Source organism: Sander lucioperca, chromosome 11, assembly GCF_008315115.2.
Source record: "Sander lucioperca isolate FBNREF2018 chromosome 11, SLUC_FBN_1.2, whole genome shotgun sequence".
Lineage (NCBI taxonomy): Eukaryota > Metazoa > Chordata > Actinopteri > Perciformes > Percidae > Sander > Sander lucioperca.
The window spans coordinates 11237075-11249045 of NC_050183.1; the positions used below are offsets into that span (position 1 = coordinate 11237075).

Consider the following 11971-nt stretch of genomic DNA (forward strand, 5'->3'; position numbering starts at 1 on the left):
TGTTTAAGTGGTATTCCCTCTCTCTCTCTCTCTCTCTCTCTCTCTCCTTCGAAAGAGCTCACATTAAGCAAGAGCCCAATCTATTTCTAAGACACACAATTTAGAGAGAATGCTCTGCAGTAGTCTCTGCAGCTGAAAGGTATGAGGTACTTTAAAAATTCCTGAAGCTGTTCCTTACAAGCAGGGTAAGAAGTTACATGTGTAATAAGACCAGTACCCACTTTTAAACTATATTATTCTTGCTCTTTGTAAAACTGCGTCATCAGATATTGCTTCCAAAATCTTTTCACTAGCACACAAGCGGGTGGAACTGAATCAGACAGTTTCTCTACATCACTGCATGGGCAGCAGACAGATTTGAAATCCTATTTTATTGTGGGCAGCGTGTATAACTGAGACTATGCTCTCCCGTGGGCCTTTGGGAACACGCCCACTCAGCTGTGCAGCATATGTATAGCGCTACCATCTCTCTGCTTGGTATTCCTTGGCTGCAGACCAGTTCTTGCAGAATTGAAATATCCTCTTAAGAAGTAAAAAAATGTTACGCTAACCCTAACCCTGGCAAGTCATCCAGTGGAGATTTACCCACGGGTACTGGCGCCATTCGTCTGCATGTATGGCAGTACACAGACAATCAGCAAACTTTCCCTTATGTTACAAGTTAGCTTGGTTGGCAGAGTGCTGAACGCCCCAGGAGCAGTTAGACAAAGTAGGTTTCCCATATATCGATATTTTGCTGATTATTAAAAAAAAATTAAAACAGCACCATCTAATGGTCGATTGCCGCCAAGTTTGGCACAGATGCTAAACCAGCCATGAGGAACAACTTTTTTCAAGTTTCGGGGCAATCGGAATAATTGTTGCTAAGATAACGCAACTTCCTGTTTAGACAGGAAGTTCCTATTACTTATACGCATTTTTTCAACTATCAAAATTCTTTGGATAACTTTTCGTCATGAGGGTCAACAGATACTACCTGCAAAGATTCAAGAAGATTGAAATCACGGCCTGGGACAAGTTCGAAAGAATGTAAAACACATGAAAAATGCATAAATTAAAAATGTCCACCTTCTGGTTGGGCAGAGCTAATGAAGGTAAATGGGAAATATGTCCGCAATGATTAGAGCAATATGTGTAGTAAATCTGGTGAAGATCGGATCAACTATGTCAAAGTTAAGGCCTTCCAGGCATTAGGGGGCGCTATGGAGGCCGCTTACAGGTTTGGGCCAAATCGCTGTACAGTCTCGCAAAGCTCCCAGGTGTTTATGTGGGTGCCAATTTTTGTGAGTTTTTGTATATATTGAGGCCGCCAAAAATGTGCCCAAGGGCTAAAACCAATTAGGGGGCGCTATAGAGCAACCATACCACTCCCAAGCCTAAATGTGAATTCAGATGAAGTTTACTAGTAAACAGAGTTTACTATTGTGCACATGGCTGCAAAATCTTGAGTTTTCGTGCATCCTAAAGTCCTCAAACAAGTGTTTGTAAAATGAAGATTTTTGCACGAAAACCAAGATTTCGGAAATTATAGAATTTTGTAATTTTTTCTAAAAATAGTTCCACGGACTTGAAGATGAGACCTATGTTCCCTCAAAATTTGGTATATTAACTTAGTACTTTTTTCCAAATTAAGGTGCACGTTAGGGGGCGCTATGGAGCCCCCTGGCAACGCCTGAGTCCAATCACTACAGAACTTTGTAATTTTCACCAGTTGTGACATGTGTGCAAAGTTTTGTGAGTTTTCGTGCATTCTAACCACCTCATAAATGCGACGAAGGACTCGGAAAAATAATAATCCTTACAAAAACAATAGATGCCTCGCACTTTCGTGCTCGGGCCCTAATAAGACCATAATTTACAAATGAATATCATGCTGTATTAAAGACTTGAAACTAGCGATTGAAACTATAAACTCATTATGAAAATGTTAATTAAGGTAATAAATCAAGTGAGAAATAGGGTCATTTTCTCATAGACTTCTATAGAAACAGACTTCTTTTTGCAACCAGGTGAGTCGCCCCCTGCTGGAAATGAGATAGAATGCAGGATTAAGACACTTCCGCATTGGCCTCTCTTTTTCAGACCATTCGTCTATTATTTTTTTACATATAGAGTATATCATTTGTGTATTTAGTAATAAACCAAAGTACTGGACAAAGTTTTGACCTGATGATGATGCTAGATGAAAATTCAAAATTCAAATTCATCAGTGGATGACTGAAGTCACTAGGATTCATCTTCTGGGAACTGTGAATGATTTTACAAAATGTGGTACCGAACCATTCAGTAGATGTTAAGATATTCCACAGGATATGTGAAAACTATGACCTGCTTGTGACGCTAAAGGAAAAGTCAGGGAATAACCAGAGACATTAGGATTCATCTTCTCCTAATGTCTCCATCTTCTTCTTCTTGCTATCCATGTGCTAACTACCCTTGGACGACATAGTGTCTCACGTATGATCTACTTGCTCTTTACTTAGACCTTTAAGTAATTGTGCTTTGTTTATTTTTCTACTACAGTATATTTTTGGGTTGGATTTTTTACACGCTCGCTGTCACGCCACGCCACCAGCTCTGGATTCATACAGCCACCTCCCACTCCCCTCAACCTTGCAAACCGAACCAACTTACTCTGTGCCCATAACATTAATTAAATCTTGTTGCATCTTCAACTTCTGAGTCCAGATGAACTGAAAACCTAACAACCACGAGGTTTACTAGTTTCAAGTAAACACAACATTTAGTCCTATCTGTGTTGTTTTTCAGACAACAGCAGTGACCAGAGCTAGTTTGAGTCTTTCAGCTCATAGCTTTAGTGGCAGACTGTTGTACGTCCCGCTGTTGGAATCCTCTAGCCTGACGTGGTCATACTCTGATTCTAGTCAGAATGTGAACTTCCCGACCTCAAATGTTGTGGGCGGGGCTAAGTTCGGCTGGTATCCAGGCTAGGAATCCTCTACAGTGAAATACAGTCACACTTTTACACTGTTTAGCTGTCAGCATTTTAACCGTGTTGAATCCAGTTACTGCTGTAGCTAACGGTAGGCCAACGTTAGCTGCTGCTAAGTGTAACGTTAGCGTTTACTAGCGTGACATGCAGCAATGTTTCTGTTGCCTCTAACGTCTGTTTCGGAGCATCAGAGAGCAGCGCAGACATTTAAGTTGCACCGTAATGAGGCACCGAAATCCGCGTTGCTATTCCGTCCGGCAGATAGCGGTATATGCCATATTAGCACCGGATTTTAACATGCGCCATTAACGTGAATAGAAAATTGCGTTTTGCCTGTATGTTTTCATGGCAAACGCGTGTCTGGACCAAAGTGGTGGAGTGACTGAGCGGCCTTGCCATCCCTAAATGGCATGCCTTAAGCATGGCCAAAAACAGGTACTGTAAAGACTGTTTAATATATATTAGGGCTGTCAAAATAACGCGTTAATTTCGATGAATTAATCTGAGAAAAAATAACGCGTTAAAAAAATAACGCAGATTAATCTATTCCATATTGAGGTTTGACCCGGAGCCGTTCTAGCCACCATTGGACTGTAAAATGAAGGAGGGAGACGAGAATGTGCTGCCTGGATCATTAATTGGAACATTTACTTGTAAAAATCTTCTTCCTGCCAACCCTGGCTACCGAAATCTGGTGCTACTGATATGTCTGCTCTTCTCTCTGATGCTCTGAAACAGACGATACAGGCAACACAAACGCCGCTGCACGGGACGCTAGTTAACACTATACTCAACAGCAGCTAACGTTTTTTACTTTCTTAAAAAGTATTGGTCCAGGCACCGTTAATTATGTATGCGATTAATTTCGATTAATTAATCACAGAGTATGTAATTAATTAGATAAAATATTTTAATCGATTGACAGCCCTAATATATATAAATGCCTAGTGTGCCAGGCTTGAAAAAAACACACACATGCTCCAAGACGTGTTCTTGCCTCAAAGCCATGGATGGAAAGACTAGCCTGGCACGTTGCTGGGATTGATGCCTTATGATCAATTACACACATTAGTGGGCAGCTGAGCCGATCAATAGCAGATCAAAGCTGTCAGGGAGTCGTTTCCCCTAATCCATCAGAGAAGAAGAACACTTGCCGGGAACACGCAACATGATGTGAAATGAAAGAGATGACCAGTTATCTTTAGACACAGCTAGATTATCAAATGTTACAGCAGCAGAGCTGCTGCTCAGGGAATGTAGGCTGGACTTCAATCTTCAAGTCAATATCGACAGCCTTTCTTTAATCCCTCATTTAATCCCTTCAAGCTGAAGGTCTGGTGACTCTATTTTACTCCACAGCTTGTTGGCTGGGTCATGGGATTCAGTTTGAGTGGAATGTGATGATGTTGGGACAGCCAGACCCCTAAAAGAACAGATATTATGAAGGTAGAACTGAGATTCAAACCTGTACGTATTTAGCGGTAGCATCCTTTCACTTAATGAAAGGTTCCTCATTTCTGAAGGGGAGCTGATGAGGTTCAGCAGAAGAGAGCTTACCAGTCAGCCCTGTGCCCTGCCCCACTCTGCTCCACCCTTCACCTGAGGCTCTCTGCATGTTCTGGCACAGAACAAGGACAGATTTAGTTTGAAATCTTTTTCAGGATATTGTGGTTTTGGTGTCTTCTAGAATTGAATTTGCCAAACCCCTATGGAAATTATGTTGCAATGTGTTGTTTCATGGGTGTGGCATCATATTATCCTGGTTCATTTTCCACACAGCACCAAACCAAGCTCATGGGTGGTACTGCAGCAGTGAAAACATGCATCTACTCGACTGCTCAAAATGACTTTCAAGCATGCACTTCAAACCCTTGTGTTTTCTTCCCGTCGACCATGTACCTGCTGTCCTCCCGGGTCAAAATTGACCCAGTCTGTTTTGCCAGTTCATAAAGCATGAAGTATAAATAACCCAATTCTGTGTTACATCTTCTTAGCCAACATCTTTCCAACCTATTACCACTAGTTTTACACTTATTTTTTAATATATGGTGAAAAAAACTCACTTATATAAAATTATACCTAATTTCTGAGTCAACAAAAGCTGAAATTATGAATTCACAATGTTAAAAAAAGATAAATATTGATGACTACTTGATGGCCTGTGTTATAATTAAATTATTATTTTGTTATATATTTTGAGTTTCAAGTAGTTGGAACAGAAACTCAACACATTTTATCTCCAACCTCCTCTAATTCACATCAGAAAGATCTTATCATTGGATATTTGTCTCAGTTTCTGTTAGGAAATACAGATTACAATTATTGCAAATACATTATCTAGACATCGTGCTCTGGAAGCAGTTTTTAGACGTCAGTTTAAAATGAAACTTGCCTATACTGAGCCAAACCTATTACCAGATGACAATACATCCATTATAAACTGAAAGATTTTGTTGCTGCACCTACTGAATTGGATGTGATGTATACCAATCCAGACAGAATTGTGACTTGGCTTCTATTTGCTACAGTATTTCTGATTATCATCGTACAATTTTGGTATTAAAAAGCTGCATGTTATTGATGTGTGCATGTGTGGGTAAATATGTAGTATCTACATCTCCATCTGTGGTTTCACAGCCTCAGCGAGGAAATGTGATGGCTGCTCTCTGCCTGGGCAAGCCAAAACTCAGAGTTGTATTTGCTGAGAAAGCTTTCCCCTTCAGACACGGTGATCGATGCATTAGACAACCAACCAAACCCTACTCTGAAGCATACTGGTCCAGTGATTCAGCAGAATTCTGAAGCCAGCTCTAGTTTGTGCGATGGCAATCTCTGTGCAGTGAAAGATGAAATTTTGATTCAGTGAGCAAGATCTCATGCCAGCCATGCGAATGCATCTACCAAATGTATTCCCATCTGTTTGTCTGAGGTGAAATGAAGCATGCAGCAGGGGATTACCTCCAAACAATTAGCTGTTACAAAGCACAATGCAGTATTACTCCTTTGAAAACATGCCTATGGCAAAACTATGACCCAATAAATGCAGAGCTGTAATCTGAGGTGTTCTAACAATGACCTGGTGGATTGCTCTGAGGCTGGAATTTGAAAACGCTGTTTCCACCAGGAGCGTGGGCACACAGACTTGGAAACAGCTGATTGGCCTCTTTAAAGCCTTCCGCTTTGTCAAGGAAATCTTTAGCCAGTCTCCTTTGTACAGGCAGTGTAGAAAACACCCAAAGAAGTATGCAGAAGGAGAGACTTCCTGACAGCTCATTTAACATTCTGCCTGCTTCCACCCACTTAATCTGGAGCCCACACCTCTCTGACGTTCGCTGAGTCCTTTCTGAAAAACAGAACATCATGCTAGCTTTCCCTTTATAGACACTTCCACCATTATGTGTCTTCACTGTACACAGGAGATATCAACCCAGAAAAAACAAGTGGTCTTTTCACCGCAGCCTCTGTACTCATGCTCCCATTCCTGACATAGCCTACTTGAGTCCGGTCATGTACATTAATAAATGATAGCGTCAGAGCTGACGGGATTCACGCCCGCCTGGGCACCAGCACTTATAGCAGACATGTCAGAGAGACACAGCTCCACCGGAGACACCCCAATCAAACACGGGGCTGGCGCTGCCACTGTCTGATGAGCGCTGGTTGACAAATAAAGTCTCCCTGCACTGATAAGAGGCACACACACACTTCACTCCTCCAGACTGGCTGCAGACCTGTAGCCAGGGGCTCCAGTGGCTTAAGAGGTCAAGCCATTTTACCAAAGGCGCTACAGAATGAGGCCAACCACTTTATCTTACTTTCTAAAACCCTACAAACCTCCGAGATTATATTAGGCCAATCTTGCTGATAAAACTTTACGGCAGTTACCATAATTACCATGCAGTGGTGATGATGTCAGTCGGTGATCTGTGATCATTAGAGCAATACACAAAGACACTCTGCAATTGTGTATGTGTGGCATAAAGTATGTCTCAATAGGACAGACAGACAGACACAATTGATAGATGTCCCCATCAATTTTCTTTTGCCAATGAAAAAAAAATCCCACAAAAGGGTTTTTATAAGCGACGAGTGTAAGCTATAACAAAGACAAAAGGATGTTGCACCATTATATAATTTAATTAGTGGTCTACATTGCTTATGATGAGAAATAAGTCATTGATGAGAAATTTTCCTTTAATAATTCAGGCCTACGCTGTCAGTAACAACTAGGGCTGGGCGATATGGAGAAAATCAAATATCACAATATTTTTTACCAAATACCACGATATCGATAACGTAATAATATTGTAGGGTTGACTATTGGTGCTTTCACAAAATCTTTACACAATGAGATTTTTTTATAAATAATCGTCAGTAATGTGGATATAATGATTAAGTGGGTAAAGTTAAATAATAGAACAGTTACAACAGTCTGGTAAGTTCAGAAAAGTACAGCACTTTACTGTAATGCATCCTGTAAAACCAGGAAAAGACAACACTTATGCCATATTACAATATCCAAAATCTAAGACGATATCTAGTCTCATATCACGATATCAATATAATATAGATATATTGCCCAGCTCTAGTAACAACCAATGTATGTTCATATACACAAATCTGTAATTTTTCTAGATATTACAGGCCACAGAATCCCCCACATTTACTGTATTGCTGACAAACCCTGCACAAAAACATACTACAGAGTAAAAGCTGATGAATACGTAGACTTCCCCTGAGAGAAGGTCAAGAAAAGGAGCTGCAGTAAACATAAAGAGCATCATAAACTGTGTTTAACCTGAAGCCTCTGCTTTATATTACTACCAGGATCGAAATGATAATAATGAGAGATTCATCTTGGTATCTGTAGTAAAATAAAGATTTACATAGCACACATACACTCAACAATTTGAATCAGCAGATAAATTCATTCTCCTCTGTGACATTCATTCCTGTAAATCCTTTTAAATACTTTACCTTTCGATGAATAAGACATGATGTCTGTTTATCTCTCAATCGCCCCAGTTTGGCCATTATTTATAATGTCAAAACATTCAGCCAGCTGCGTGGTCTTGTGAATACAGTACACTCCCTGACATTATGTTTGTGCAGCCAAATCCCCTTTGGCTTGTTGCTTGGCACTTAATATCATAAAACTGCCCAAGAGTAAAGCCAACCAACAGGCCTATGTTTGTAACATATCTAATTTACTTTCATGTAGAGATGAAAGAACTGTGAAAAGATCAAGTTTCAATGCACTAAAATCTGTCTTAACTAGGTCTGTAGCTAGGCTAATGATTATGTTCCTTATTGATTACTAATTGACTCTTTTTTTTTTTTAAATAATTAGCTGTTGTTTAATCTATAAAATAAATTTGAAAAATTTGAAAATAATGAAAAATGACCATCACATCTTCCCAGATCAGATCAGAGTCATGTCTTCAACAGTCCAAACCGCAGAGAGATTTCATTTACAATGATATAAAATCCTCTCATTAGAGAATCTGAAACCTGTGAATGATTAGTATTTTGTGACTTAAATGATGATTTATCACACATTGATTTCTTGCTGTCAGTATGCATTCTTAGGACTGCTTCAAATTCAGTTAAGGCATCTCAGTGTTCACTGATAACCCCTGGTTGGGTATAGAGCCAATGCTTGGCTGTACAGATATTAGACAACACATACCCACTATAATTTAAGTATGATATAATAAGTAAGTTGCAAATGGAACGATATACTATGTAATGCATAACCCAACTATACTGGAAGATCAATAGGACCTTCGGAAGGACTGAACCATGACTAATGTGGTTCATTGGGCTGCTGAAGACCTCTGAATTAGACAATAAACAACAGACCTGCCCTGTTCACAAAGACCAACAGACCTGCCCTGTTCACAAAGACCAACAGACCTGTCCTGTTCACAAAGACCAAGTTACCTAAAGCTAAAGATTGAAATCATGCCTCAGCCAGCTCAGTGTAATGTGGAAAACAACTGTGTTGCCACATTAAAGCCTCAAAAGGGAGACGCTTTTGAATGTCTGAGGGTGTGGGGGCGAGTAAAGCTTGGGATGGAGGCACAGATAAAAACAGATGAATCAGTCTCCACAAGATGTCACAATGGTGTCTTAGTGTGTGTCATACAGAGATTGTATACTCAAAGAATAATTTATAGAACAAGTCCTAATGCAAAAACACAAACTTGGCCAGCCACAGCAGGCAGACTGGAACAACTCCAGGACAGAGACTGCAGTCACACAAGTTCTCTCATCACCACTGACAACCTGGGTGTGTCTCAACACACAGCCCTGGACATTTACCAACTAGTATGATCCACAGCAACCGAGCCGAGGCTGCACAGTCTCTCTACATGCCCATATTCACTATCCTTTACCGAGCATTACTCATTTAAACCGATGCTGTACAAATCATAATAGCTAGTCCGGGATGTTTTAAACTAATAGCCAGCTTGTATTAAGCTTTATTAGAGCCTCTTTTAATTGTACTGTTAAACTTAGAGATTGCAGGCTACAATCCCCACTCCAGTCCATTGTGTGAAGCCTTACATGCTGGTAATTTGATTAAAATGATGCCCTCCCCTCCCCTCCCTCACTCTCACAAACTAAACACATAGCCTACGTTTCACCAGTGAAGACATTGTATCTTATCTTTCACTTAAACGCTACAACTCAAAAGAGGCCGCCAGACTAGCTAGCTCCATGGAACGTTACGTCTTCAACCAGATCAACGTGCTGCCTGGCCAGCAGGTGTAACGGCTTCACTTGACACACACGACCAAAAATGAACTTCTCGGGAGAATCCAACATGTCTTACCACTTTGCTCCCCCAGAAAGACGAGTTTGAATTTTCTTAAAGGGTTTCCAAAGTCACTGCCTACGGACATTTTGAGGGGGCGGAGGACAGTCTGAGTGTAGCTGTGTGTTCCCACTCGAGTTCGGTGTCGGTAGTTGAAGATGCTGGGTAGAAAAGGTGCCGGTGTTGCTTTCCGTTCAGCCCTCCCTGCTCAAGGAACACACTGCTGCTGCACCGGTCCGTGACGCTGGGGTGATTTTTTTTTTTCTCTGCGCATGCGCGGCCTCTCCTCGTTCTCCGCTGAACTGACTGTGAGCCGTGATATAAAATGACGTCATGTGGGTCGGAGGAGACAGGGAGGGTGCAGCTGGGCCCCAGTTTCATCTGTCTGGGCAACTTCTTCTATTGGTTCATCACGAATTATGGATACATTGGTATACATTTGTGTACCAAAACATGTAGATGTGTCTGGCAAAAAACAAGGTAATATTTTACACTAGTGATTCAAAATTGCACTCCCATAAAGTTAGTGAACCTGTGAGAGACATTTTAAAAAGAATGATCAAACTCGTTGCAGGCTGAGGCAGAGATGTCTTGACTTTTAGTCCCCAGAAAACCTTGGATTCTACAGCATAATGCAACTTGATAGGATCCTTCAAATACCATCCTGCAGCTACTGTAAATGATCTTCTTTCCAACTCCACGCCCCCAGGCTGTAGCTGGAATAATGCTGATGGCATCATGGCTATTTGATCATACTTTAGAAAGCTCATAAAGCCACAGGAAATATTATTCAACTATTCTCACAGGCTGAGTAGTGATTTTCATAATGAGTTGACATATCTTCATGTGTAAAATCTGTGGTTTGAAACTATAAAAAAATATTGGGCACATATACATTTCCATAGGCTAATATCCTATGGTATTCATCCATCACAGTAGGTTAGCAACACAGCACCTTGCCATACCAATACAAGACAATATAGAGTATAAATAGTAGTACACTTACATGGATCATGTACAGAATTTTACCATGCACTATATCATATTTACAGTTTGGCAATTTGTAGTTTTTGGATTATTTTCAGTTTCCAGTTTTTTATTTTGTTTTTATTTCTGCTTCTTTAATTTCTTTTCTACTTCTTTGAGTGTCCTTGTGTTGTTTGTTTTGTAATGTATGTGATACTTGACTGTAATACTGCAATTTCCCATTGGGATTTGTAAAGCTATCCGTATTGCCTATTGGCTATTTTTGTGTATTATGAAACATGTCTCATGACTGTAAGTCATTATATTATTATATTTTACATATGGGGAGAGAGACATACACTATTGACCCACCCTAACCTTCTGTCCTCTACGCATTGTGTGAAATTGTGGAATTAATTAAAACACCAAAGCCAACAGACATGTATTAAAGCAGCCATATTATGCTCATTTTCAGGTTCATAATTGTATTTTAAGGTTGTACCAGAATAGGTTTACATGGTTTAATTTTCAAAAAACACCATACCGTACTGCACCGCTCTCTCTCACTGCTGCAGATCCTCTTTTCAGCTGGTCTCTGTTTTAGCTACAGAGTGAGACCTCGTTTCTTCTTCTTCTTCTGTACTATCTTTGATTGCACTGCACATGCCCAGTAGCTCAGATGTAGATCATGTCAGCTAGCTAGCTCCATAGACAGTAAAAGAAAGGCTGTTTCTACAACTTCAGTCAGTTACAAGGCAGGATTAGCTGGGAGACTTCTAAATGAGGGCGCACATGTAAGTAGTTCTTTTGTAGATTATGGTGAACTTGTGTGTGTTGTAGCAGTGCTTTGCTATTGAGAACGAGGTAGCATGCTAGCGTTAGCATGCTAGCGTTAGCCATAGCGTTAGCATGCTAACGCTACGAGCTAATGGTTGCGGTTAGCCTGCTCGTTTCGGCTTGTGACGTCAAAAGCCGTGCCGATTTTGAACAGCTCACCCAGAGACTGAAGGCAGGACACATTCAGAAACCGTATCTCACTCTAAACACCATGGATGGATTTTTTTCAAAGTTTGTATGTGTGTGGAAGCACCAGAGACACAACATAACACCCCAAATCCCAGAAAAAGTGATTTTTTCATAATATGGGCACTTTAAACCTGGGACATCTGGTTGGCTATCCAGCTTTTAAGACATAGATAAAGACAGAAATGAATAAAAGACTTGATGCTGAC

At 40.5% G+C, this 11971-nt stretch overlaps 1 protein-coding gene across 3 annotated transcripts in view; it reads right to left on the reverse strand.

Annotated features, from left to right (window-relative positions):
- The window catches only part of rab6ba (RAB6B, member RAS oncogene family a), a 77571-nt gene extending 67528 nt beyond the window's left edge, over positions 1-10043 (reverse strand). The window contains exon 1 of one of the 3 annotated variants that reach the window (XM_031311730.2): positions 9792-10036. In XM_031311730.2, the coding sequence (XP_031167590.1) occupies positions 9792-9861 (70 nt within the window). In that variant the 5' untranslated portion in view covers positions 9862-10036. Of the gene's footprint in view, positions 1-9791 lie in introns of all 3 variants that reach the window. The other 2 variants (XM_031311731.2, XM_031311732.2) reach the window with 2 other exon arrangements.
- Positions 10044-11971: the final 1928 nt, after the last annotated feature.